Source organism: Rhinatrema bivittatum, chromosome 8 (assembly GCF_901001135.1).
Source record: "Rhinatrema bivittatum chromosome 8, aRhiBiv1.1, whole genome shotgun sequence".
NCBI lineage: Eukaryota > Metazoa > Chordata > Amphibia > Gymnophiona > Rhinatrematidae > Rhinatrema > Rhinatrema bivittatum.
In genome coordinates, this window is record NC_042622.1 from 171259317 (window position 1) to 171285192 (window position 25876).

General features: G+C 48.1%; 1 protein-coding gene across 3 annotated transcripts in view; it reads left to right on the forward strand.

Annotated features, from left to right (window-relative positions):
• The window catches only part of AKAP10 (A-kinase anchoring protein 10), an 88362-nt gene that overhangs the window by 14318 nt on the left and 48168 nt on the right, over positions 1-25876 (forward strand). For all 3 annotated transcript variants that reach the window (XM_029612319.1, XM_029612320.1, XM_029612318.1), the window contains 2 exons: positions 7610-7792; positions 8241-8783. In XM_029612319.1, coding sequence (XP_029468179.1) covers positions 7610-7792; positions 8241-8783 — 726 coding nt within the window. The remainder of the gene's footprint in view (positions 1-7609; positions 7793-8240; positions 8784-25876) is intronic.

The window sequence follows — 25876 nt, forward strand, 5'->3', positions numbered from 1 at the left end:
TTGGGGGAGAATACTCCCTACATTTGTTTAATGAAGGAATGTCAGAGAGTACTTTACACCGTTGCGTTAGATCAGAGTCCTGCAGCAGGTTTTTCAAGAGTGGGTGAATTCTGTGGCAGATTTGCATAATTTTGCATAAAGATCTCATAACTCTTAACTATGAAAAAAGTCATTTTTTTAATGAAACCATTCACATTGTTTTTAAACAATATTTAACCAATATGCAAATAAATGTACCAAGTACAAAAATCAGCAATTTATCAAATGAAGACATATGACAAACATTTTAACTGTAAAATGTCATTTTTTATTTGAATTGAAATAGCACAACCATCATTTCTATATTTTCTTGAGAAAGATCTTGTCATCTTTCTGAGTGCATTAGCTTATTTATAATAGCATAAACATGGGGGTAACCTACATGGAGCGGCAGTTGTTACCATAGGAAACTTGCTGGGCAGACTAGATGGAACATTTGGTCTTTTTCTGCCATCAATACTATGTTTTTGTAGTAATAAAAATGCCCTCAGCATCTGTAGTCTGTCCTGCTATTAATTACACCAAAAGATGTGTGCACAGTTCCCTGTACTTATCCAGATCAGTCCAGACTCCTAGATTTTGCCTCCCTTCCAGCAGATGGAGACAAAGAAAGTTTCACTGACACTGTCGCATAACCTGGTGTGCCACTGCAGTCCCTCATTATTTCTCTGTCTCCAGTGGATGGAAGGTGGTGCAAAAGCTGCAGTCTGAGGAAAAAAAATAATTAAAATAAAAAGATAGGTTTAGGATTCGGTGACTGGCTACCCTCCCTGAAGGTTGGTAGGTCCTGGTGGGGCCATCCTCTCATGTAGAGGAGTGGACGAGTGGAAGTTAGCATGTGGCACATTTAAAACTAATCGGAGAAAGTTCTTTTTCACTCAACGCACAATTAAACTCTGGAATTTGTTGCCAGAGGATGTGGTTAGTGCAGTTAGTATAGCTGTGTTTAAAAAAGGATTGGATAAGTTTTTGGAGGAGAAGTCCATTACCTGCTATTAATTAAGTTGACTTAGATAATAACCACCGCTATTACTAGCAATGGTAAAATAGAATAGACTTAGTTTTTGGGTACTTGCCAGGTTCTTATGGCCTGGATTGGCCACTGGGCTTGATGGACCCTTGGGCTGACCCAGTTTTGGCATGTTCTTATGTTCTTAAACCCCTGGGTCTATCCAGATCCTTGACCCACTGAGGGGGAAGATATCTGGGGCAGGCCAGTGAGAGTTTCCTTCGGACAATGTGACAGCGATGACTTACATCGACTGGAAGGGTGGTACCAAGAGTCAGGCAGTGGCGCAAGAGGCCCAGGAGTTAGTGCACTGGGCGGAGCGGCATCTGGAGGGGCTGGCAGCTTCCCACATAGTGGGGTTGAACAACGTGCAGGTGGATTTCCTCAGTCACCGGCAGATAGATCCTGGAGAGTGGGGATTGTCGGAGGAGGCCATGCTCCTGATTCGTCGCTAGTGGAGAGTCCCTTACATGTATTTGATGGCAATGTGGAAGAATGCCAAGGCTCTGCAGTTCTTCAGTTGAAGAAGAGAGCACAGGACACAAGAAGTCGATGCTTTAGTCGACCTGTGGCCACAGGGTATTCTCCTGTATGTGTTCCTGCTGTGGCTGCTAGTGGGCAAGGTCTTGAGAAAGGATAGAAGTTCATCCGGGGCAAGTAATTCGGGTGGCACCAGAATGGCCTTGTAGGCTGTAGTTCACGGATTTAATCAATCTCACAGTGGACAGGCCACTGTGTCTTGCTCATCTTCACAATCTGTGGCGCCAATGTCCCATATTTTTGGATCAGGCGAATAGCTTCTCTCTTGTGGCTTGGTTTTTGAGAGGAAGCGCCTGAGAGAAAAGGGTTATCCGGAGGATGTTAGTACCACTTTGTTGCGAGCAAGAAGGAAGTCCATCTCCTTGCATAGGTGCGGGTGTAGAAGGTTTTCGAGGCTTGGTGCACAAATATCTTGTGCGCACAACGTCGCGCACACAAGCGACGCGCATAACCACACGCTTACTGTGCCGGGCGCATAACTTTGATCTGTGCGCACAACAGCATGCACATCTCCCTGAGCGTGTACCAATCCTACGCACACAACTTCGATGCACCGGAGCACATAACTAAGCAGCCCAGGCCCTGCATTTTACGCGCACAAGCCATGGCACCACCGGAGAAGAAGCTTAAGACTCAGGGCCTTTGCCCAGCATGCCACATTAGAACTGCACAGCATGAAGAGGCCACGGCCCTGTGTATACAGTGCGAGGAGGCCCTGGGGGATCCAGCCCATGGCCCTCCCCAGCCAGTACCGGGTTCCAGCTTCTCGAATAGTACACCGGATCTAGCATCCCCCAGCGGGACCCTCCCCCAAACGGGGTTCTTCAGGGACTCAGCGCCTCTTAATTTAGACCCAGCATCTATCTCCTGGGTGGAATTCTTCAAAGGCCTGCATACCTTCGTCCACATGCAACTGGGGTCTCCGATAATACGGCCACAACCTCCGCCAGAGGAGCGCAACATCCCGGGACCCTCTATGCCCAGGGAAGTGATTCCACTGCCTAGAAGCCCCACCTTCAGGGACACGGAGAACTCAGATGAGAATTCAGAACCCCTGGAGGAAGGGGAACCCAACTATGATAGTTGCTACAAGAAGGCCATCTGAGCCAGGGAGTGAGACTATCCTCACCAACCTGGATCCTGCTCACCATGGACGCCAGGCTACGAGGACGGGGAGCACACTGTCAGGAGCTAACCGCCCAGGGGCAATGGAACAAAGAAGAGTCGGGATGGAACATCAATCGCCTAGAAGCCCGGGCAGTCAGACTAGCCTGCCTATGGTTCGGTCACAGACTCCGAGACAAATCAGTCAGTCATGTCAGACAACGCCACAACAAGTGGCCTACATCAACCGTCAGGGAGGAACCAGAAGCCAACAGGTGTCTCTGGAAATAGACCCCCTAATTTCATGGGCGGAAGCGAACCTTCAAGAGATCTCGGCCGTGCACATCGCAGGGAAAGACAACGTCGCTGCGTATTACCTCAGCAGAGAAAGTCTAGACCCAGGAGAATGGAGGCTGTCGACCACAGCATTCCAATTGATAGTAAACCGTTGGGGAACACCAACAATGGACATCCTGGCAAACCGGTCCAGTGCCCAGCTTCTTCATCTGCAGACGGGAACCTCAGTCCCAGGGAATCGATGCCCTGGTACAGACCTGGCCACAGGAAACTCTATTATACCCCTTCCCACCATGGCCCCTTTTGGGTGCAATCATCCACAAGATAGAACACCACAAGGGACCAGTACTTCTAGTGACCCCGGACTGGCCAAGCAGATCGTGGTACACAGACATGCGAAGGCTGCTGACAGGGAGCCCCCTCCCGCTACCACCACACAGGGACCTGCTCCAACAAGGGCCGATCCTACACAAGGATCCAGCTCGATTCTTTCTTACGGCCTTGCCATTGAGAGGACTCGCCTGAGGAAGAGCGGATACTCGGGGGCAGTAATTGACACCCTGCTCCAAGCACGCAAGTTCTCCACATCCCTAACATACATAAGGATTTGGAGAGTATTTTGAAGCCTGGTGTGAGGACCGCGACATCATTCCACGCTCAGTCAAAATTCCTGCGATTTTGGAATTCCTGCAGAACGGCCTACAGAAGGGATTGTCTCTCAACTCCATCAAGGTACAAGTGGCCGCATTGTCATGCTACGGAACCAAGAGTGAGAGCGGCAGCCTAGCCTCTCACCCAGATGTCTCCCGCTTTCTGAAAGGAGTTAAGCAGATGCGACCACCCCTAAAGTGGCTGGTGCCTCTATGGAACCTCAACCTGGTCCTAGATTTCTTAGCAGGAGCCTCCTTCAGACCTCTTCATGGCCTGTCTCTCCGACTATTCACATTGAAGACATCCTTCCTGGTGGTAGTATGTTCAGCCCGTCGTATCTCTGAGCTACAAGCACTATCCTGCCGGGAGCCGTTCCTCAGACTCACTCCAGGAACCATCCAGTTACGCACGGTCCCGTCTTTCCTCCCCAAAGTGGTTTCTCACTTCCATCTCAACCAAACCATTTCGGTACCATCGCCAGATGAGCATAAGAATTTGGAAGAGGCTCGCAGTCTATGGCACCTCAACGTCGGCAGACTCCTAGTCCGATACTTGGAAAAGTCAGAATCCGTACGAAAGACGGACCATCTATTCGTCCTTCACAGCGGGAAGAAGAAAGGGGAAGTGGTCTCGCGAGCAACCATAGTCCGCTGGATCAAAGAAGTTATCAAGGCGGCCTACGTAGAAGCAGGCAAGCCACTGCCTTTACAAGTCAAGGCCCATTCCACTAGAGCCCAGATGGTGTCCTGGGCGGAAACCAAGATGCTGTCACCTGCCGAGATCTGTCGGGCGGCGACATAGTCCTCCATCTACACCTTCTCCAGGTTTTACCGCCTGGATTTTCAGGCTCGAGAGGACACAGCATTTGCAAGGGCAGTACTAAGTGGGCCAAGGGCAGCCTCCCACCTGGTTCGAGAGTAGCTTTTATACATCCTGAGCCAATCTGCTACACGCTAGGAAATGGAGAAATTACTTACCTGATAATTTCATTTTCCTTAGTGTAGACAGATGGACTCAGCATCTCACCCACGGCTGCCATTATTCATGGAATTCTCGGGTGACATCCCCGAGAGCGAGTGATTCACGGGTAAGCCATTCTTTCCTCCAACTAGGACACCCATCCTACCGGGTGTCGATGTTTCTCGGTTGAGGGCACTGGCGGTCTCCAGCTATAACCAATTCAACCAGTTCAAATTAATCAAGTTAACCAAGTTATAAAGTTAATCAAGTTATTCAGTCATGCATATATCCACAATTGTTTTTCGAGAAGAATACTGAAGACCTGCACTTCCTGCAGGGGTATATGTACTAGGGCTGACGTCAGATTAGCAGTTGAGATGGATCAAATTTTATCAGGAGTACACTATACCCATTGGTCCTGAGTCCATCTGTCTACACTAAAGAAAATGAAATTATCAGGTAAGTAATTTCTCCATTGTATTTTTAGAGACATTTCCATCTTGGCTTGGGTACAGGTCAATACTGACGGACTGCAAGTGGCACACCAGGTTATGTGACAGTGTCAGTGAAACTTTCTCTGTCTCCATCTGCTGGAAGGAAGGCAAAACCCAGGAGTCTGGGCTGATTTGTGGAACTACAGGAACAAAAATTAGCAGGTAAGAACCAATTTTCCTATATTGGACTCATGGTAGCAGAAACAAAAAGGGGTTGAATTAGCACAAATTTGAAACTTGTAGGCAGTAGTGCCAGTCATTAAGGCTTTTATGAATTGAAATTAATACTCTCTCCGCTATCTGTGAGTCACCAGCACTTGCAGACTTGCAAAAACACCGCCGCATCTTTGTAAATGATGTATGATTAACTACATATACAGATGCAAGAATCTTTATTAGAGGTTAAGGAGAAGCATTCATCTGCTCCAGCTTCAGTCTACAGGCTGATTATGAGGGGAGGGTCTGGAGCAGGAGCTGAGAGAGAGCTGAGACTGAAGGCAGGCACCCTGTAGTTTCTTCAGAAGATTGAATTAAGAGTTGGGAAAGCTTCAGGTATGTTGATTCTATGGCAAGTTGTCAGTTTTGCGGCAACATGATAGTTCTAAGGTTCTTTTTCGCAGAAGGCTGGGGAGCATTGGGTTAAAGCATACATGCCTACTTTTGCCACATACGCCAATATTCATATATAGTATATGCAGACACTTTGTGCTTGAATATTGACAGTATATGTGCAGACTGAAAACTAGAGTACCAATTAGGCACTCTACTGAAAATCTACCCAATGGCTTTAAACAAGTTCATCAAAAGATATTTCCTGATCTCCAAAGTATATTATTTTTAATGGCACAGCTCCAACAACGATCACAGTATAAGATATTTTATTTAGTTTTTCTTTGTAGTAATCAACTCTTGTTGTTAGTACCTTTCATTTATTCAAATGGTAGACATTCATCAATCATATCAAATTTGCAGTTAATTCCTCTCTGACTGTGCATGTAAAACCACCCCCCTAAACCCACCCTCATAATATACCGTATGTGTTAAAAACAAATTGTGTGACGCGATATTTATCTATATAATGCGGTAACGCTACACTTTTCCTAACCACGCCTATTTTTTATCGAGGCGCTATTTTTGCAATACTTATAGCATTTTGATGAATCTAGGGGTATGGCTGCTAAAATCAAATGCGGTACATGTAGTCCTCTCTAGACCTGAAGGACATGAATTTTTACATTCCTAAGGGAGTAACACAAAGTGCAGGTCATGTCTCTGGTAGCAGGTTACGTGCCTAAGAACCAAACACATTAGAAGCACTCCCAGATGCCTTAAATATCTGAAACTGCCTACCTTAGAGAAATGGAGTCTGCATGTCTTTTGGAACTTGGGTAAATAATCAAGCATGAATAGATGGACTTCTCTCTCAGGTAAATCAGTGCAGCCATTCTTGAACCACTTAAGAAGATCCTGTTACTTTTGTGAAATGAAGGTAATTTTCAGTAATTAGGTTTTGTTATCCTAGATTAGGTAACACCATAAATACTCTGTATTTGCAGTGGCGGATTCTCCCTCACTCATCAGCATGTCATGCTTCTCACCTTTCAGAGCCAAAAACGGGGGACAAAGCACATACATATGCAAGAAAGAAAACTGAAATCCAACAAGTGGATAATCTCCACTCACCTAAGTCAGTACTTGGAAGCTCTTTCGGCAGCAATTACAGCTACTGAATCTGTTTGGCTAGGTCTCCACCAATCAGGCACACCTAGATTTGTCAACATTTAGACAGTTCTTTTTCACAAAACTCTGTCAGGTTCCTTGGGGAGCGTTGATGGGCAGCAGTCTTCAAGTAAGGCTTCAGATTTTCAATTGGATTGAAGTTGGGACATTGACTGTGCCACTTCAAGACATTTAGCCTCTCCAGCATAACTTTGACTGTGTGCTCTGGCTTGTTCTGCTGAAAGGTGAACTTCAGTCCCAGTTTCAACTTTCTTGCAGAGAGCAGCAGGTCACAATATAACATTCAGATTGGCTCTCCTTAAGCTTTTAGAATGCCCAAATGGCAGCGAACTTAAACTAGGAGTAGGTAGTTCCGGGCCTGGAGTGGCACAGTCAGGTCTGGTTTTCAGGACATCCACAATGAGTACGCTTGAGATATATTTTCTTACAATGGAGGCAATGCATGCAAATATACTTCATGCATATTCATTGTGGATATCCTGAAAACCAGACCTGTTAGTGACACTCCAGGACCAATGTCTTAAACATGAAAAACACAAATTTTATCTGACCACTACCCCTAATAGTCTAGAAATAAACTTAAACCGCTGTATTCCACTGGTGATGGCAAACCCAAAGAGATCAATGTGATGGGTAGACCTACAATATGTTATATATTGGTGACTCTGTGCTGCTGGTACCAATATTGAACTGTGAGATTTCCTGAATGTGTGGGAAACTGGGAATGGGGCCCAGACTGCAGGCCTTCTCTCACAGAAACTACTGTTTTTCCCAGCTGCAGCGCCCGTACATTCCCCGACACGAAGCCCTAAGAACCATGCCTTATTGGAGGCCGCAGGACCAAGCCACGTGGCAATCAATGCCATCTCTGCCAACATGGACTCCTATTCCAGCAGCAGGACAGCTGCCCTTAAGAAGCAGCCAAGTCACATGGAGGCTGCTCATTTTGGTGACTTAGGTAAACTTATTTCTGATGGCTATGTTCATGTAATCAAATTTCTGATATCCTTTAAGCAAATCAATCTGGTGTTCAAGGCTCCCAGTAGAACTGGTGCATTTGTGAGATGAAAAAGTTCTCAGAAATCCTTTGAGCTGTGAGATTCATGTGGGGCTGGTATTTTGTTTTAGGTATGGTCATGTTGGGAAGTGAAGGCATTCAGCCAGCAAAGCATTGACTTTCTTAAGGTTTAAAAGCCTGGAAGAGGGGAGGGAGATGTTTGTCATGCACTGAATTAAATAGCAGGAAGCATTTTAGGGATGCAAAAATCTGGCTAATCTACATACAAACATTCCATTAAAAAGAAATCTACTCCCTAAAAAGAGTGATCTGACAAATCTATCAAAGTTACTTGTCTTATATTCTAGATAGTATTTTATGTTCATTCTTAATTCATTTTTTTTCTCAGGTCGATCATGTCTGAATTTTAAGGCCCAAGAGACCAAATCCAGCCTTTCAAAGACCCTGGAACAGGTGCTGCTGGACAGTATAGCCCTTCCCTATTTTATTCAATTTATGGAACTGCGTAGAATGGAACATTTGGTCAAATTCTGGCAAGAGGCAGAAAGCTTTCGCTCTACCACATGGTCCCGCATTAGAGCACACAGCCTGAACACTGTAAAGCACAGCTCTTTGGCAGAGCCAATATCCCCTTCCCTGAAAAGGCCTGATTCCACAATATCATCCTTGGCCTCATCACTTGACCAGCAGATGGAGGATTCCAGTGCAGTCCAGTCGCTGTTGGCAAAGACAAAGGGGATGGATCTGTTTAATAGACTTAGCCTGACTGGGAGCCACCCTCTGACAGGACAGGATGGTGGCGTTCAGCTCTCACTATACAGGGCCCAGCCTACTTCTACAGAACACGAGCCAGACTCTTCCAAGCTTACAGTATCAAATGCTAGCAGTCCCTCTTCTGCACTAAAGGACTTGTCAGGAAAGCTTATGAAAAGTAAGTCTGCAGCCTGTTTCTTGATCAAGAGCGTTTTAGCATAAAGGAGGCTTTTAAAATGTAATTACTTCCTCTTTCATACCGAAAACCCAGCAAATGCATCTCTTCTAGCTACCCAGTGCCCTGAGCTCAATGTAATGAATAATTGAAAACTGCTCTTTGTGCTGGGTTGGTGATGCCATACGTGCATGCATAGATTGAACAGTCCTGTCCTGGCACCTCCTACAACAACTTTCAGATTTTTAAATAAAAGAGAGAGCAGGTGATGCTTTTTCTTGCACACTTTGCTTTGCACAGAAACCCCTCTGGAGGAATGAGAGAAATGGAGAGCTGTACTGCCTTGCAAACATAAAAGTCAACTGCCAGTTCTGGATTCATATGAGTAGATAAACTACCCATGGTTTGGCAAACTCCAATTTTAACCTGCAGGGTTTGCCACAATAATGAAACCAGATGTATATGCATACTTTCGCTTTCCCAATAACCAACAGAGAAATTGGATGTACGTGCATACTTTCAAAATTACTGTCAAGAACCAGCCATGCATGTGCACTCTCCCTATTACCAACATAGAAATCGGACGTATGTGTGTATTTTTACTATTACCAATAGAGAAACCAGACATGAGCACATACTTTCACTATTACTGACAGAGATACCAGACGTATGTGCATACCTTCAATTTCAACAATTGACAGAGAAAATAGACGTACATGTGCTTTTTCACCATTACTGACAGAGAAACCAGATGTACGTTTGTACTTCCACTTTTCATCTTTACCAACAGAACTGAACCTCTGGGTAATTTTTCTGGTGAAAACAGCACACAGTTTTCATTGTACAAAGTTACATGTGTTGGTCTACCCTCTTCCATCTGGAATGCTTCTTAATGTGGGCAGTAATCAGAGTCCCCATTTATGCCCATAAAACTGCATTTCCTGTGGAAATGTCTTTCAGTAGGGTCTTCCTAGCTAACACAGCTTCCTCTTTACCCTTGGTCTGCCTCCTCAGATCCTCCAGAAATGTGCAACTAAAACTGGGCAGATTGGGTGGGTGGTGTTCTTCTTCAGTCTTTATTTACTGTGTGTTTGTGTTCTATCACTATGAGTGCAAGGGCCCAGGGAGAAAAAGCACTTACCTGCATAGATAGTCACTCCTTTGTCTCCACCAGAAGACGGTACATGCTCTGTTGGCAGCAGGTGACAGTGGGTCCACATGCGTTTACCCTCGCAGAAGCTAAGCAGTATTCAGACCATTGTATGTGCTTAATCGAGGTGTTTTTACCTGCATGAAAATTGCCACCTTCTGTGTGTCCCATGAGGAAATCATTTTTATTGCATTTTGTGTTCAGTTAATGTTCTTAAAAGACAATTTGTGGTGGGATACTGGGAGTAGGCCCTAAGGAAACAGAATCAATCAGTAAATATCCTCAAAAGGCAGTGCAAATATGGTTTTTGGAGCATGACTGACAGTGACCAACATACAAAAAGAGCAAATTATATACAGAGAGACATGACTCCAGGCTTTTTTGGTTTAAGGAGAAGATAGAAGTCTTATTAAGAGCAGTAATCACTGCAATGGACACTTTATAGCATTATAATGGCTTCTGTTCAGACCTATAAAATCGAATGCATAAGAAGATATTGAAAGACTTATATTAAAGCAGTAATTTCATCTATTCCATATAAATTAAATACTCATTAATATTTTCAGTTTCTGGTGTTTCTGGAAGACAAATGGGTTTAATTACTGCATTTTCCAGTATTGTATTCAGTGTTGTCATGTCATTCAGTTTTTTTTCCCACCTAAGAGACAAAGGAGAAGCAGGTCCTTCATGTTGTAATCTGCAGAGCTGGTTCCTTCCTTCCTTCCTTCTCTGGGCTTGGTGTCGGGCTTTAACTGTTGCATACTACAGTGTCGCTGCATCTGTCTCTCTCATAAAGACTGACGTAACCTTGGAGGAAATGTACAAGATCCAGTTTGCTATCTCAAGATGACTGATGGAGGGACAGTGTCTAATATTCTTACACTTACTACTGCCATTAAACAAGCAATTCACATTTCCTGTACGTACCCGGATCAGTCCAGACAGTGGGTTGAGCCTCCTTTCCAGCAGGTGGAGACAGACTAAAACTTGAAGGATGCCCTATATCAGGACAGAGCCTATCCTCCTACCCCTTCAGTATTCGTCTATCTCCAGCAGGTGCAGCATCTCCCCTTCGGTTCTCTGCTGTAGGCTAGTCAGCCTCTTCTTCTTTCTTTTTCGGCTCAAGCAAGTAGTTCTTTGATTCCCGCTTGTTTTAGAAACAAAGGAAAAAAATCTATGAAGGAAATTTTGCCTTTAGTGCTTTTACTGTTTTTGTGTGGGAGACGTCCGTCTCCCAGCTCTTGCCCGGCTCAGGGAGGCTTTGCCCCTTTTGCAGGAGGGGGTTCCCTGCATAGTCCTGAGTTCGTGGACGCTTCCAGGTGTGGGGACTGACGCTCTCCAGGCCTCGTTCCCCCTCTGGCTGCCGAGAGGGTTTTTAACCCACTGCTGCGCTCAGTAAAAAAAAAAAAAAAAAGTTTAAAAGTTTCAAACTTTTTCAATAAGTTGCAGGTACTCACCTACCTCTAACTTATTTGCAGCAGTTGACCAGCTTTTTTATTTTTTTCTGGTCAGAGTAGGGCTAGAACCGGCAGCCAGAGAAGCAGAAGGCAGCAGGTTTCCCGCCTGCTTTCTCCTGCTGTGCAGGCTGTCAATCAAGCTTTTTTTTTTCAGCTTTTTTTTCTTCAGCCGCGGCTTAGCTATGTCCTGGCTGGCAGCCTGCCTTTCTTGTGGGCTGCCCTCTTTGCGTTTTTCGCGGCAGGGCCTCTGCACTGCTTGCCTGCCGGGTGGGGAAGGTCCCTCCTCGGCAGGACAAGCAAATTTAGCCCGGGGCTCCACTCCTCCCGGCATGGCTAGGCCTTTCCCGGGTCGGCAGAGCCCGGGAACGGCCGCCATCTTGGATTTTTCATTGGGGCCGATTTCAGTGCTCCCTGGGGCTGGGGGGGGGCCAGATTTTTTAGTTTTAACCCCCGATTTGGCCCCCGCGGGTGCCCAGGAGGGGGTCCTGACCTTCTCTCGCCCCCCCCCCCCCCCGCCAAATCCAGGGTCCCTTTTTCAGCGGATTTCGTCCTCATGCACAAATCTTAACTAGCTAGCCTGCATGAGCTGGACGAAAGCCCCCCCCCCCCCGCCAAAATCCCTCACTCAGCGCCGTTGACCACTGGACCGGCTGCGGAGCCCCAGGGACCAGTTCAGGTGCGGGTGGTCCCGGGGGTGCCCCCCCCCCCGGTGTCTCCCGTGTCCTCGGACCCCGCTGCTTCCTCTGATTCGGCGGATGCGCCCCCCCCCCAGAGGAGGATGACTCTAGAGCCCTCCGTCTTTTTCGTAAGGAGGAATTAGAGCCCCTCCTCCCTTTTGTTCTGCAGGAGCTGGGTCTGGAGAGTCCCTCCGTGGATAATCTCATGGCCTCGCTCCCTAAGGATATGAACCCGGTTCTGGGAGGGCTCCGGGCTCCGGCCTCTGCCTTTCCCTTCCACCGCATGCTTAAGCTCCTTATCCTGCGGGAATGGGAGGCTCCTGAGGGTGCTGTTTGGGTGGGGCGTGCGATGGATAAGCTGTATCCCCTCCCAGAGGAGGGCTTGGAGCTGTTGCGATATCCATTGGTGGATTTTTATGTTTCTGCAATGGCCAAGCACACCACGATTCCGGTGGAAGGTTCCACGGCCTTGAAGGATTCACAAGATCGTAAGCTGGAGGCTCACCTGAAGCGCATCTTCAACGTTCTGGCGTCTTGCTGTAGCAGTCTCATGATGCGAGCAGGCCTCCAGTGGGTCCAACAGTTACTCTGCGCCCGGGAGCTTCGGCCAGGTGAGGCAGAACAAGCCGAACGTCTGGAGGCAGTCACCGCTTCGTATCGGACGCCCTCTACGATCTGGTCAGTGTCCTGGCGAAGGCGATGGTTTTGGCAGTGGCGGCCCGGAGGCTCCTTTGGCTACGCCACTGGTCGGCTGATCAGTCCTTGAAGACCCGGCTGGGCACGCAGTCCTGGTCGCAGTCCTTTCGTGGCAGACGGCCCTTTCGCCAGGGCCAGCCCGTGCGTGCCGCCACTAAACCTGCCACGCAATGAAGTTCAGCTGACCCATTCCTCGGTTCCTTACCTCGGCGGACGCCTCTCCCTGTTCTTCGAGGAATGGGTCAAGATCACGTTGGATCAGTGGGTCCTCGACATTATCAGAGATGGGTACACTTTCGACCTCGTCAGGGAACTTCCAGATCTCTTTCTTTTCTCGCCTTGCAGCCGGACCAAGAGGGACGTGATGGTCCAGACTCTCTCCAAGCTTCTGGATCTGGGAGCGGTGGTCCCAGTCCCGGAAAGGGAAATTCGCGCCGGCCAGTATTCTATTTACTTCACCGTGCCCAAAAAGGACGGGTCCTTCCGCCCAGTATTGGACCTCAAGAGGGTCAATCGGGCTCTCAAGATCCCCCACTTCCGCATGGAAACCCTGCGGGCGGTCATTGCGGTGGTCCGCCCCGGAGAGTTCCTTGCTTCCCTTGATCTCGCAGAAGCTTATTTTCATATTCCCATTCACCGCGACTATCAGAAGTATCTCAGATTCCACATTCTCAACCAGGACTTCCAGTTTCGAGCTCTCCCCTTCAGCCTCTCGACCGCTCCTCGCACCTTCATGAAGGTCATGGTAGTAGTAGCGGCGGCCTTGCGCCGGGAGGGGATTCTCGTTCATCCCTATCTGGACGACTGGGTCATCAGGGCCAAGTTGGAGACCTCTTGCCGGCAGGCAGTGGATCGCATCTTGGAGCTCCTTGCCTCTCTCGGGTGGATAGTGAACTTTTCCCAAGAGCAAGCTTCAGCCCTCCCAGGAGTTGGAATTTCTGGGAGCCCACTTCGACACCCGAGTAGGCAAGGTTTTCTTACCTCTGGCGCGAGCCCTCAAGCTGATCGATCAGGTCCAGACTTTGATTGCCCTACCTTCCCTGACAGCCTGGGATTATCTCCAAGTCCTGGGATCCATGGCTTCTACCATCGACCTTGTCCCCTGGGCTTTTGCTCATATATGCGTCCATTACAGAAAGCTTTGCTGTCCCGTTGGCAGCCAGTGTCGGAGCAGTTCCACGTAGTCCTTCCGTTCTTGGATTCTACTGCCGACTAATTACAGTGGTGGCTGTCTCTTCCTCATCTTCTGCAAGGGATGCCTCTTCAAGCTCCACAGTGGACGATAGTGACCACGGACGCCAGCCTGTTGGGCTGGGGTGCGGTCTGCCTTTCTCAGTCCACACAGGGAACATGGTTGCAGACTCAGTCGCGCTGGCACATCAATCGACTGGAAACTTTGGCGGTCCGCCTGGCTCTTCAGGAGTTCCTTCTCCTGATCCGCGGCAAGGCGGTACGAGTCCTGTCCGACAACTCCACCACAGTCGCCTACATCAATCACCAAGGGGGCACTCGCAGTCCCCTGGTAGCCTTAGAAGCCAGCCGTTTCCTCGCTTGGGCGGAGCGTCACCTACAGTACCTTGCGGCTTCTCACATCGCCGGAAAAGACAATGTTCAAGCAGACTCCCTCAGCCGGCAGTTGCTCGATCCGGGAGAGTGGGAGCTCTCGGACGCGGCCATGGCTCTGATAGCGGACAGGTGGGGTCCTCCTCACCTCGGCCTCATGGCGACTCTGCGCAATGTCAAGGCCAATCTGTTCTTCAGCCGCTGGAGGGAGCACGGCGCAGAGGGCGTGGATGCTCTGGCTCTACCACGTCCTTCTGTACGTGTTTCCCCCGTGGCCACTGGTGGGGAAAGTTCTCAGGAGAATCGAGCTCCACCGGGGTCCGGTGATTCTCGTTGCTCCCGAGTGGCCGCGAAGGCCGTGGTTCGCGGATCTCATCAATCTAGCAGTGGACGGGCCCCTGCGCCTCAGTCATCTTCCTTATCTCCTCCGGCAGGGGCCTGTATATTTCGACCAGGCCGATCGTTTCTGTCTTGCGGCCTGGCTTTTAAACTGCGTCGCCTGAGGCGCAAAGGTTATAGGGAGGAGGTCATCTCCACCTTGCTGCGAGCCCAGAAGCAGTCGACTTCTCTGGCCTATGTGCGCATCTGGAAAGTTTTTGAGTCCGCGTGTACGGAGGTGGGTGTCCCTGCACGCTCCGCCTCGATTCCTTTGATTCTTTCTTTTCTTCAGAAGGGTCTCTCTAAGGGCCTCTCCTTCCGTTCTCTACGCGTTCAAGTCCCTGCGCTCGGCTCTCTCCTGGGTCGGGTGGACGGTCATGCCTTAGCAGCTCACCCGGATGTGATTCGTTTCCTGAGGGGTGTTAGACACCTCCGCCCCCCCTCTCGGGCCATGTGTCCGTCATGGAGTCTCAACCTAGTCCTTCGTGCTCTCTGTGCGGCTCCCTTCGAGCCTCTTCGCCACGCTACGCTCAAGGATCTTACTCTAAAGACTGTCTTTCTGGTCTCTATTTCCTCTGCTCGCCGTATTTCCGAGCTTCAGGCGCTGTCCTGTCGGGAGCCCTTCTTGCGTTTCTCGGATTCTGGGGTTTCTCTCAGGATGGTTCCTTCCTTCTTGCCTAAGGTTGTCTCCGTTTTTCATGTCAACCAGTCGGTCGAACTCCCAGCGTTCTCTCCGGAGGAGATTGCAGGTACGGAGGGTGGCGACCTTCGTCGGCTAGATGTAAAACGAGTCTTGCTTCGCTATCTCCAGGTCACCAATGACTTCCGGGTATCGGACCATCTCTTCGTCCTTTGGAGTGGTCCCAACCGCGGTAAACAGGCTTCTAAGATCACGATTGCGCGGTGGTTGAAGGAAGCTATTTCCTCGGCGTATCTTTGTCAAGGTCGTCCGCTTTCTGAGGGTCTGAAGGGCCCATTCTCTGCGTTCTCAGGCTACTTCTTGGGCGGAGTGTCAATCTGTCTCCCCGCATGAGATTTGCAGGGTCGCCCCTTGGACGTCTCTGCACACTTTTGCTCGGCACTACCGTCTGGATGTACACGCTCCAGTGTTCGGTTCCTTTGGGCGGCAAGTGCTTCGAGCGGGACTGTCTCAGTCCCACCCAGTTTAGGGAAGCTTTGGTACATCCCATTGTCTGGACTGATCTGGGTACGTACAGGAAAAGAAAATTAGTTCTTACCTGTTAATTTTCGTTCCTGTAGTACCACGGATCAGTCCAGACGCCCTTCCCTGTCTGTCTTCTGTCCTCTCGAAGCTTGTTTTCTTGCAGGTCTGCAGATTTTCATATATTTCTTTGTGCAAGATTACTGAGCAGTTATACCGGAAGCCTTGGTCGTTTTCTTATACCAAGTTGATGCAAGAGCGTATAGGTATACCATGTTTTTCTACATTATTCTATATTTGCTCCGTTGAGCTTTACAGTTACTTGCTTGATCCTATTCTTGGGTTTGTTGTTTTATGCTTTGACATACGTTATACTGAAGGGGTAGAGGATAGGCTCTGTCCTGATATAGGGCATCCTTCAAGTTTTAGTCTGTCTCCACCTGCTGGAAAGGAGGCTCAACTCACTGTCTGGACTGATCCGTGGTACTACAGGAACGAAAATTAACAGGTAAGAACTAATTTTCCTTTTAGATGGAATATGAATTTTAGCTGGGGATGGCAGCGACTACTGCACAAGGACTTTTGTCCCCCTTATTTGAATGAACATTTAAGTAAAACAGTCCTAGCTCTGAGGTCTTTAAATCATCCCCTGATTGTATCTGTTGAATGGAGATTTCCTTATTCCCCACTTACCAAGATATTGAATGCTTCTGGGTAGGCAGTCGAGAATTCTATAGATTGGCTGCCTGAGTTCACCATGCAGTCGCTGCACTGCAGCGCACTCCTGCACGTATGGATGGGAAGCAGACGGCAAACCCCCCTTCTTATCAGCTGCACCTATTGGTTGTTTTCATGAATTCTGCTTGATTCGTGTTGTGGTGCAATGTGGGGATTCTTTTACTGAGAGGCTTCTCATTTTGGACCTCATTCACTAAAGGGATTTTCTCATAGGCACAGAAAAAGAGCAAAACCTTAAGCCTGGATTTTAAAAGCAGTGCGCGCGTAAAATTTGGGGGTTACGTGCGTGGCTGGGCCTTGCACGTGCTGCGTGCATGGCCCAGCCACGCGTGTAATCTCCAATACGCACACAAGCGCTGGGCCTCAAGAAAGGGATGGGGGGGCAGGCCGGGACAGCGCCATTAGACATTGTCTCGGGGAAGCGCATGCCGGGAGCAGGAGGAGCAGTAAGTATGCAAACAAAAAAAAAAAAAAAGGGGGGGGGGTTAGTTAGGATTAATTTAGGGGGTTGGGGAGGAGAAAAGGGAGGAATGGTAGGTAGGGGTAAAGTAAAGTTCCCTCCCAGTTTGCTCTGTAAGTGAAGCGGACTGGGAGGGAACTGGGCAAAGGCCCGATCACATTGCCATGCGTACTATAGAAAATTCCCCCCCCCAACCACACACGCGAGTTGTGGGCCGCGCGTAGATGTTAAAATCTGACGCGCATGTACGTGCGGATATCATATTTTATAACGTGCGTGCACGTGTTATAAAATGATTGCGTCCATGTGCGCGCACGTTTTAAAATCCGGCCTTTAGTGAAATAGGCCCTTTATGACAGTTGGATAAGCCACAGTAAAGTGGCGATTGTGAGGGAGAAGCATAGGAAGAGGTGAGTATAGGGTGTGAGTAGGCAGCGTGGTGAGAGGCAGTTAAGAGTAACCGGATCTTCTACTCTGGGTGGAAACACCTAGTCTGCAATGGTAGAAGGAGTACCCCATAATTCAGCAAGAGTCAGCCCAGATTCCCCAATACTGCGTCTTTGAAGGGTTTTATTTTCTAATCTTTGTTTCTGTCTATATGTATTATGTAGTGGGGGGGAAAAAAAAAGGAACAGATGCAGTTAGCGAATAACTTCAGTAGTGATTAACCTTTCCTCTGGTAACTGAGCTTTCCTAGTGTGTAGCCAGATGGACTCAGGACCAATGGGTTGTGCTCCCCTGCCAGCAGATGCAGACTGTCAGGTTTCAAAGCTGACGTCACCCTAGATACCCCACTGCAGTGACCTCAGCCCTTCAGTATTTCTCTGTACCTTTTAGGAGGAAGAAATTCTACTTTTAAATTGGAGAAAAGATTGAACCTGCTCTACTGCGGTGATACCTAAAGTCCCTCCCCTAGTTGAGAATTCCTGAGGTGATTTCCGAAATCCCTCAGAGGTTTGCCTTGGTCCAGTAGCCGGTTCCCGGCGTTGACTTTGCTGCTCAAGCAGCTGAAAGGCAGTGGATGCAGGAAGCTGAGCGTGGCGGTGACGGCCAAAGCCCTCTCCCCCTACAGCTGGAGACCATCTCTGTACTCAGCCGGTAAGAACTGAGCCCAGGTAAGTTTAAAAAAAAAAAAGAGGAAGACTTACCTTCAGAGAAGAGGGGTTTCGGTAAGACTTCCTCAGGTCTCCTTGTGCGGTGTGCCATACTGAAATCGTTCCTTATGAGCGGGTTGAGTGGCCCTCCCGGTGGGCTAGGCCCCGCTTTATACTTGGTTGGCTCATCATGTGGTAGGCTGCGGCAGTGCCATCTTGCGTGCATCTTTCTGTGTCTTGTATTGCCTGCCATAGGACATCATTATGCACAGTGTGTATACCATGCGCGTACTTATGCGCACAATAAATTAAGCACAGGATACAGTAAAAACCAGGCGCATGGGCTGTGTGTGCACCTTGCTGCCCCCTGCCTAGGTGCTCAAAATTTGTGGGCATAAATTTTTTAAGCACATGCTGATCGAACATACAGTTACCACCGCCAATGGCGCCAGTAGCCAAGAAACATAAGCGCCTTGCTCTCTGCACTGCTTGTTATATTAGGGCTTTCCAGCCTGTCCTGGATTCCAACTTGTGTCAGCGCTGTGAGGAAGCCCAAGGGGATTTGGCCTCCCCGGACTTTGCTGAGCCTGGCTCCTCCCATTCAGATGATGGATTGGCAGCCTTAACTGGAAGTACTCTGGATCTGAGTATCTCCTTGGCTGGGTCTTCCATGGGAGAGGGAAACTCGGCTGGGCCCACCCCAGTTCCCCCGGGCCAGGCATGGACAAGGCAGCCTCTTTTTGGTGGAATTTTTCCAGGAACTACAAGCCTTTGTACAGGTGCAGTCTACTTCCTTGCTTGCCCGTGTCTGGACGGAACCCCCAGCCGGCCCCCTCTCCCATTCCTGTTGGCAGAACTCTAGGCATGCCCTGCCTGACCAAGGGTATCCCTAGTGGGGACCCTGATGGCACAGATGAAGGGCAACATCCCTTGGAAGAAGGGGAAATTCCCCTAGGATTAGAAACGTATTGAACAATGCTATGGTTCTTTCATAGAGATGAATTGCCAGCCTTGGTTTCCCAGTCCCTGAAAACGCTGGGAGTTCCTGGAGTGGAATCTGACGGAACCAAAGAAGAATCCTATTCTGATTTCCTTTTGCAAAGCCTCTTGCTACTTCCCAGTACTAGAAGCCATCCAGGAGTTGATTGACCTGGAATGGGATGCCCCAGAAGCAAGTTTTAAAGGGGGCCGGGCGTTAGAAGCTCTATACCCTCTGGATCCAACAGTGAGAGAACGTTTGCATTTCCCTAAAGTAGATGCGCTGGTCTGCGCTGTCTCTAAGTGAACAACTATCCCAGTGGAGGGAGAAGCGGCCTTAAAGGATGCGCATGATAGACGGTTGGAATCTATCCTTAAACAAACCTTTGACGCAGTAGCAATGACCATACAGATTGCTTCTTGTTGTGCCCTGGTAGCGCATTTGTGCCTGCCTCTCTCTCAGGAGGTGGATGACTCGGGGGTGAACCCCAGAGCGGCTATGGAACCTGCCACCACCTTTATAGCAGACACGGGCTCTGATTTAGTCTGTACTTCAGCCAGAGGAGTGGCCTCAATGGTAGCAGCCAGAAAACAGCTATAGCTGCAGAATTGGTCAGCCAACACAACCTTCAAGGCCAACCTTACAAAGATGCCCTTTAAAGGATCACTGTTATTTGGAAACAAATTGGAAAAACTGGCCAGCAAATGGGGTGAATCCCCAGTCCCCTGGCTCCTGGAAGATTAGAAGAAGCAGTTGCAGTGCCCTTCGCCAATGAGGGGCTGGTCCAGGGGCGCTCAATGTTTTCGCCCCTACAGAAACTCAACATTTCAGAGGTCTCGGCCCTTTGGAAGAACTCTTTCCTTTCATAATCAACAGCCCAAGAGAGGGGCAGGTTTGGGTTCAGGATCATACTGTTCCATCCTTCTTGCCCAAGGTAGTCTCAGAGTTTCATTTGAATCAGTCCATTTCATTGCCTTCCCTAGATAAGCACAGGCACGTGGAAGAAATACAGCCTCCTCTGTCATTTGAATGTCAGTAGACTTTTGGTGTGATATATGAAAGTTTCAGAACCAGTCCAAAAGATGGACCGCCTATTTGCCCTTCCCGGTGGAAGGAAGCAGGGCGAGCCAGTTTTGTGGGCTACCATAGCTCGCTGGATTAAGGAAGTGGTAACTGGAGCATATGTGGAGGCAGGAAAGCCATTACCTTCTCAGGTTAAAGCTCATTCCACTAGGGCTTAGGCAGTCTCATGGGCAGAAGTTAAACTGCTGTCCCCTGTCGATATCTTCTGAGTGGTGACGTGGTCCTCCTTGCACACCTTCTCCAGGTTCTGTCACCTGGACGTACAGGCCCGAGAAGACGCAGCCTTTGCAAGGGTGGTGTTAACCGGACCGCTGGCATCCTCCTGCCCCAATCGGGAGTAGCTTTTGTACATCCCATTGGTCCTGAGTCCATCTGGCTACATGCTAGGAAATGGAGAAATTACCTGATAATTTAATTTTCCTTAGTGTATACAGATGGACTCAGCATCCCGCCCATGGTTGCCAAAGATTCATTAGTGGAGATAATATCGATTCCAAGAGATTACGGGTAAGCCGCCATCCGGTCCTTAGATCAGGGCATCTATAATCTTACTGGGGTTCAGTATTTGTTTGAGTACAGTTACGGGTATTCGTTTTTCATTAAGTTTTTCGATAGTATATCCACAGTGACTTTTGAAGAGAATACTGAAGGTCTGAGGTCACTGTAGGGGAGTGTATCTAGGGTGATGTCAGCCAGAGGGGTGGTTTCGATAGTAGCGGCCAGGCATCAGTAATGATTAAGGAATTGGTCGGCTGATGTGACCTCTAAGGCTAACCTCACTAAATTGCCTTTTAATGGCTCGCTTTGTTGGCAGCGAGTTGGAGAAACTGATCAGTAAGTAGTGCAAATCTCCAGTTTCCTGTACGTACCCAGATCAGTCCAGACTGTGGGTTATGCCTCCCTTCCAGCAGGTGGAGACAGAGAAAAACTTGAAGGGCATCCTCTCATAACTTGGTGTGCCACTTGTAACCCTTCAGTATATAGATTATCAAAGCAGAATAACCTTAAACCAGAAAACTTAAACCAGAAAACATCAACGAATCAAGCTGTCTTAGAACTTTAACTGTAGAAGTAATAGAACTGGCAAAACAACTTGTAGCGTTTCTTCTGAGTGGTCTGCCTTAAAAAAAAAAATCGGAACATGAGCACGGATTCCTAAAACACCCACTCCCTGGGCGGGTGTCTGGACTGATTCGTGGTACTACAGGAATGAAAATTAGTAGGTAAGAACCAATTTTCTTTTCCCTGTACGTACCCGGATCAGTCCAGACTGTGGGATGTACCAAAGCTTCCCTAAACTGGGTGGGACTTGAGAGTCCTGCACGAAGGACTCCACTGCCAAAGTTGCAGACATCCGGAGCTTGAACATCCAAATGATAGTGATGAGCAAAAGTATGTAGTGTTTTCCAAGTAGCTGCTCTACAGATCTCTTTCGCTGACACCAACTGACATTCAGCCCAAGAAGCAGCCTGTGAGCGAATGGAATGGGCTTTCAAGTCTTCCAGAGCCGGTCGGCCTTTACAAATGTAAGCAGATGAAATAGCCTCCTTCAACCATCGAGCAATCGTTGTCTTAGAAGCTTTCTGCCCTTTCTTGGGACCGCTCCACAGGACAAATAAATGGTCAGGTACTCTGAAAGGATTCGTGACTTCCAAATAGCACAAGAGGGCTCGGTGAACATCCAAGCGACAAAGTTCTCTCGCATGCAGAACATCAGTCGACAAATTAGGAAAAGCCAGAAGCTCTTAAATGAAAAGATGAGACCACTTTTGGCAAGAAAGAAGGCACTGTGCAAAGAGATACTCCCGAATCAGAAATTCTCAAAAAAGGTTCCCTACAAGAGAGGGCCTGAGATTCTGCGAGCGGAACATATAGCCACCAAAAACACCGTTTTCAAGGTGAGATCTTTTAACCAAATTAAGGCTCCACGACGGACAAACAGGACGGACGGGAGGATTCAAATGCCTTACCCATTTGAGGAAACGTACTACATCCGGATGCGACGCTACTGAATTGCCAAGAAGAGAGCCTAGAGCCGCTACTTGTACTCGGAGTGAATTATAAGACACGCCTTTGGCTGAGCCACTTTATAAAAAAAACCAAAACATGAGTGATGGAAGCCTGCTTAGGAAGAAAATTTTGATCGCGACACCACGTCTCTAAAATTCTCCACACCCTAGCATACGAGAGCGAGTTAGATGTTTTCCTGGCTTGCAGAAGTGTAGTAATTCTATGTTACAGGGCTAATATCCTCACACTGTATAGCTATACACAATACTCAAGCACATGAGGACTATTCTACTTATCACTTAAACTTAACACATTTTTCAAAACCCAGGGAATTAGTATCAGAGTATTTGTGCTCAATCACTCAGGCTCTTGCCCTATACAGGGCTGCAACAATAGCACTAGGTTTTCACCTCATTTACCAATTCCCACTAAATAGCAATTTTTATTTTTCTATTTTTTATTCAGTATATATGTAATTTCATATTACTTATCTTTTTGTGTACGTTTTTAAAACCACTCTTTTTCAACACGATTCCGTGAAAACTCCTTCCAACACCTCCTCTCGTGACTCCGAATTGCCTGCCTATGAGGCAGTTCAACCAGCCGCTATTTTTGTGACTGTTAAAAACTCCGACCTCCCTATCGTCAGAACTAGCCAGTCCTGTGGGGATAGGGAAGGTCGGAGTTTTTAACAGTTACAAAAATAGCGGGTGGTTGAACTGCCTCATAGGCAGGCAATTCGGAGTCACGAGAGGAGGTGTTGGAAGGAGTTTTCACGGAATCGTGTTGAAAAATCAGAGTGGTTTTAAAAACGTACACAAAAAGATAAGTAATATGAAATTACATATATACTGAATAAAAAATAGAAAAATAAAAATTGCTATTTAGTGGGAATTGGTAAATGAGGTGAAAACCTAGTGCTATTGTTGCCATGAAAATGGTTGTAGCCCTGTATAGGGCAAGAGCCTGAGCGATTCAGCACAAATACTCTGATACTAATTCCCTGGGTTTTGAAAAATTTGTTAAGTTTAAGTGATAAGTAGAATAGTCCTCATGTGCTTGAGAAGTGTAGTAATTACATCCTCCGAGTACCCTTTCCGTCTCAATCTCCTCCTTTTAAAAGCCAGGCTGCTAGACAAAATCAAACTGCCTGGTCGAAAAATATAGGGCCTTGACGAAGGAGATGTGGAAGATGTCCGAGTCATAGTGGACAGTCTACCTTTAGATTGATCAGATCCGTGAACCATGGTCGGCATGGCCACGAGAATCAGGCCACGAGAATCACGCAGTTTTTTGCGCTACCCTTTGGTCTGGCCACCACTTCCAGAACCTTTTCCAAGGTGTAATGGTGGTAGTTGTGGCAGAGTTGAGAAAGGATGGAACCCTAGTACACCCATATTTGGACGACTGGCTGATTTGCGTCCAGTCGCTGGAAGAAAGCCATCTGGTGACTTGCAAGGGGATTTTCCTGTTGCGGGAGCTTGGCTGGGTGGTGAGCAGTCTTCAGCTTACTCAGTCGCTGGAATACCTGGAGGTTGTGTTCGACACGAAGCAGGGCAAGGTGTTCCTGCCGGAAGCTTGAATTCTGAAGTTGCTAGCTCAGCTCAGTCTGTTGTTAAACACTCTGTGCCAAACCGTATGGTCTTACCTGCAGGTCCTTAATTTAATGGCGGTGACTCTGGAAGTGGTCCTGTGGGCAAGGGCACATATACGTCCTTTTCAGCGCTCCCTGCTTTCTCGTTGGAATCCACAGACTCAGGACTATTGGATTCAGCTCCACCTGCCGATGGAGGTCTCCTCTCATCTGCAGTGGTGGCTGCAGGTGGATCATCTATGAAGGGGAGTTTCCCTATCCCCACAGGACTGGCTAGTACTGACGACAGATGCTAGTCTCCTTGGTTGGGAAGCTTACTGTCAGGAACTGACAGTGCAAGGGCGCTGGAGCTCAGAAGAGTCTCTCTGGAACATCAATCAGCTGGAAGCCAGGGTGATCCAGTTGGCATATTTACAGTTCAGCGACAGGCTGCAGGGTCAATTGGTCCAAATAATGACTGCCAATGCAGCGACTGTGGCTTACATCAATCAGCAGGGAGGTACCAAGAGCCGACAAGTGTCGCAGGAAATAGATCAACTTAAGGAATGGGCGGAGGTGCATCTCCAGATGATCTCAGCCTCACACATTGCAGGCAAAGACGATGTAAGAGCAGACTTTCTCAGCAGGGAGAGTCTAGACTCAGGAGAGTGGGCGTTGTCAGTCGAGACATTTCAGCTGATTCGGGATCACTGGGGTCTCACATTTCTAGACCTGTTGGTGACTTTGTGCAATGCGAAAGTTCTGCAATTCTTCAGCCGCATAAGAGATCTGAAGTCATTGGGGATCGATGCTATAGTGCAGGAGTGGCCGGAAGACAAGTTGCTGTATGCCTTTCCTCCATGGCCTATTTTGGGCAGATTGATTTGAAGGATTGAACACTACAGAGGGATGGTGCTGTTGCGCTCTATATTGGCCCAGGAGACCATGGTATGCAGATCTGGTGGATTCACTTCTTCGACTTCCAGTGCACAGGAACCTGTTGCAGCAGGGACCTGTTCTTCACGAAGATGCGACTCAGTTTTGTCTTGTGGTATGGCCCTTGAAAAGGCTCGCTTGCTGAAATGTGGATACTCTGCAGCAGTGATTTCCACCTTGCTAAGAGCTAGAAAGTTATCCAGTTTCTTGACCTTTGTGTGGGTTTGGCAAGTATTTGAGGCCTGGTGTGAGGATCAAGGTAATTTTCCTTTCTTGGTTGAGATTCCGCTCATTTTATAATTTTTGCAGGATGGCTTGAATAAAGGGTTGGCTCTTAATTCCTTAAAGGTACAAGTAGCAGCTCTTGCCTGTTTCAGGGGTCAGGTAAATGGTGGATCCTTGTCGGCTCATCCTGATGATGCCCGTTTTCTGAAAGGAGCGAAACATCCTTTGCGTTTTCTGGTTTCCCTATGGAGTTTTAATTTGGTTTTGGAGTTTTTGTCAGGCCCTACATTTAGACCGCTATGTACTCTGTCCTTGCAGTTGCTGACCTTAAAAACATTTTTCCTTGTGGCAATTTGTTCTGTGCATAAAGTTTCTGAGCTGCAGGCCTTGTCTTGCCAGGAGCCATTTCTCCAGGTGACTCCTTCCTTTTTTTACTGAGTGTGGTCTCTGAGTTTCACTTGAATCAGTCCATCTCTCTGCCATCTCTGGACAGAGAGAAAGATGTAGAGGAGTATTGTCTGTTGCGACCCTTGGATGTCAAGAGGTCGCAACGGAAGTTTGATTGCCTGTTTGTCCTTCACGGCGGTACTAGACAGGGAGAGCCAGCCTCGCAGGCTTCAGTAGCTCACTGGATTAAGGAGGTAGTCACGGCTGCATAAGTGGATGCTGGGAAGCTGTTACCTAGTCAGGTTAGGGCTCATTCTGCTAGGGCTTAGGCGATGTCATGGGCAGAAGTTCAATTGTTGTCTCCCATTGAATTTTCCAAGCTGTGATGTGGTCCTCCTTATACACCTTTTCCAGGTATTATCGCCTGGGAGGATGCGGCCTTTGCGTGTGCAGTTAGTGTAGCTGGGTTTAAAAAAGGATTGGATAAGTTCTTGGAGGAGAAGTCCATTACCTGCTGTTAATTAAGTT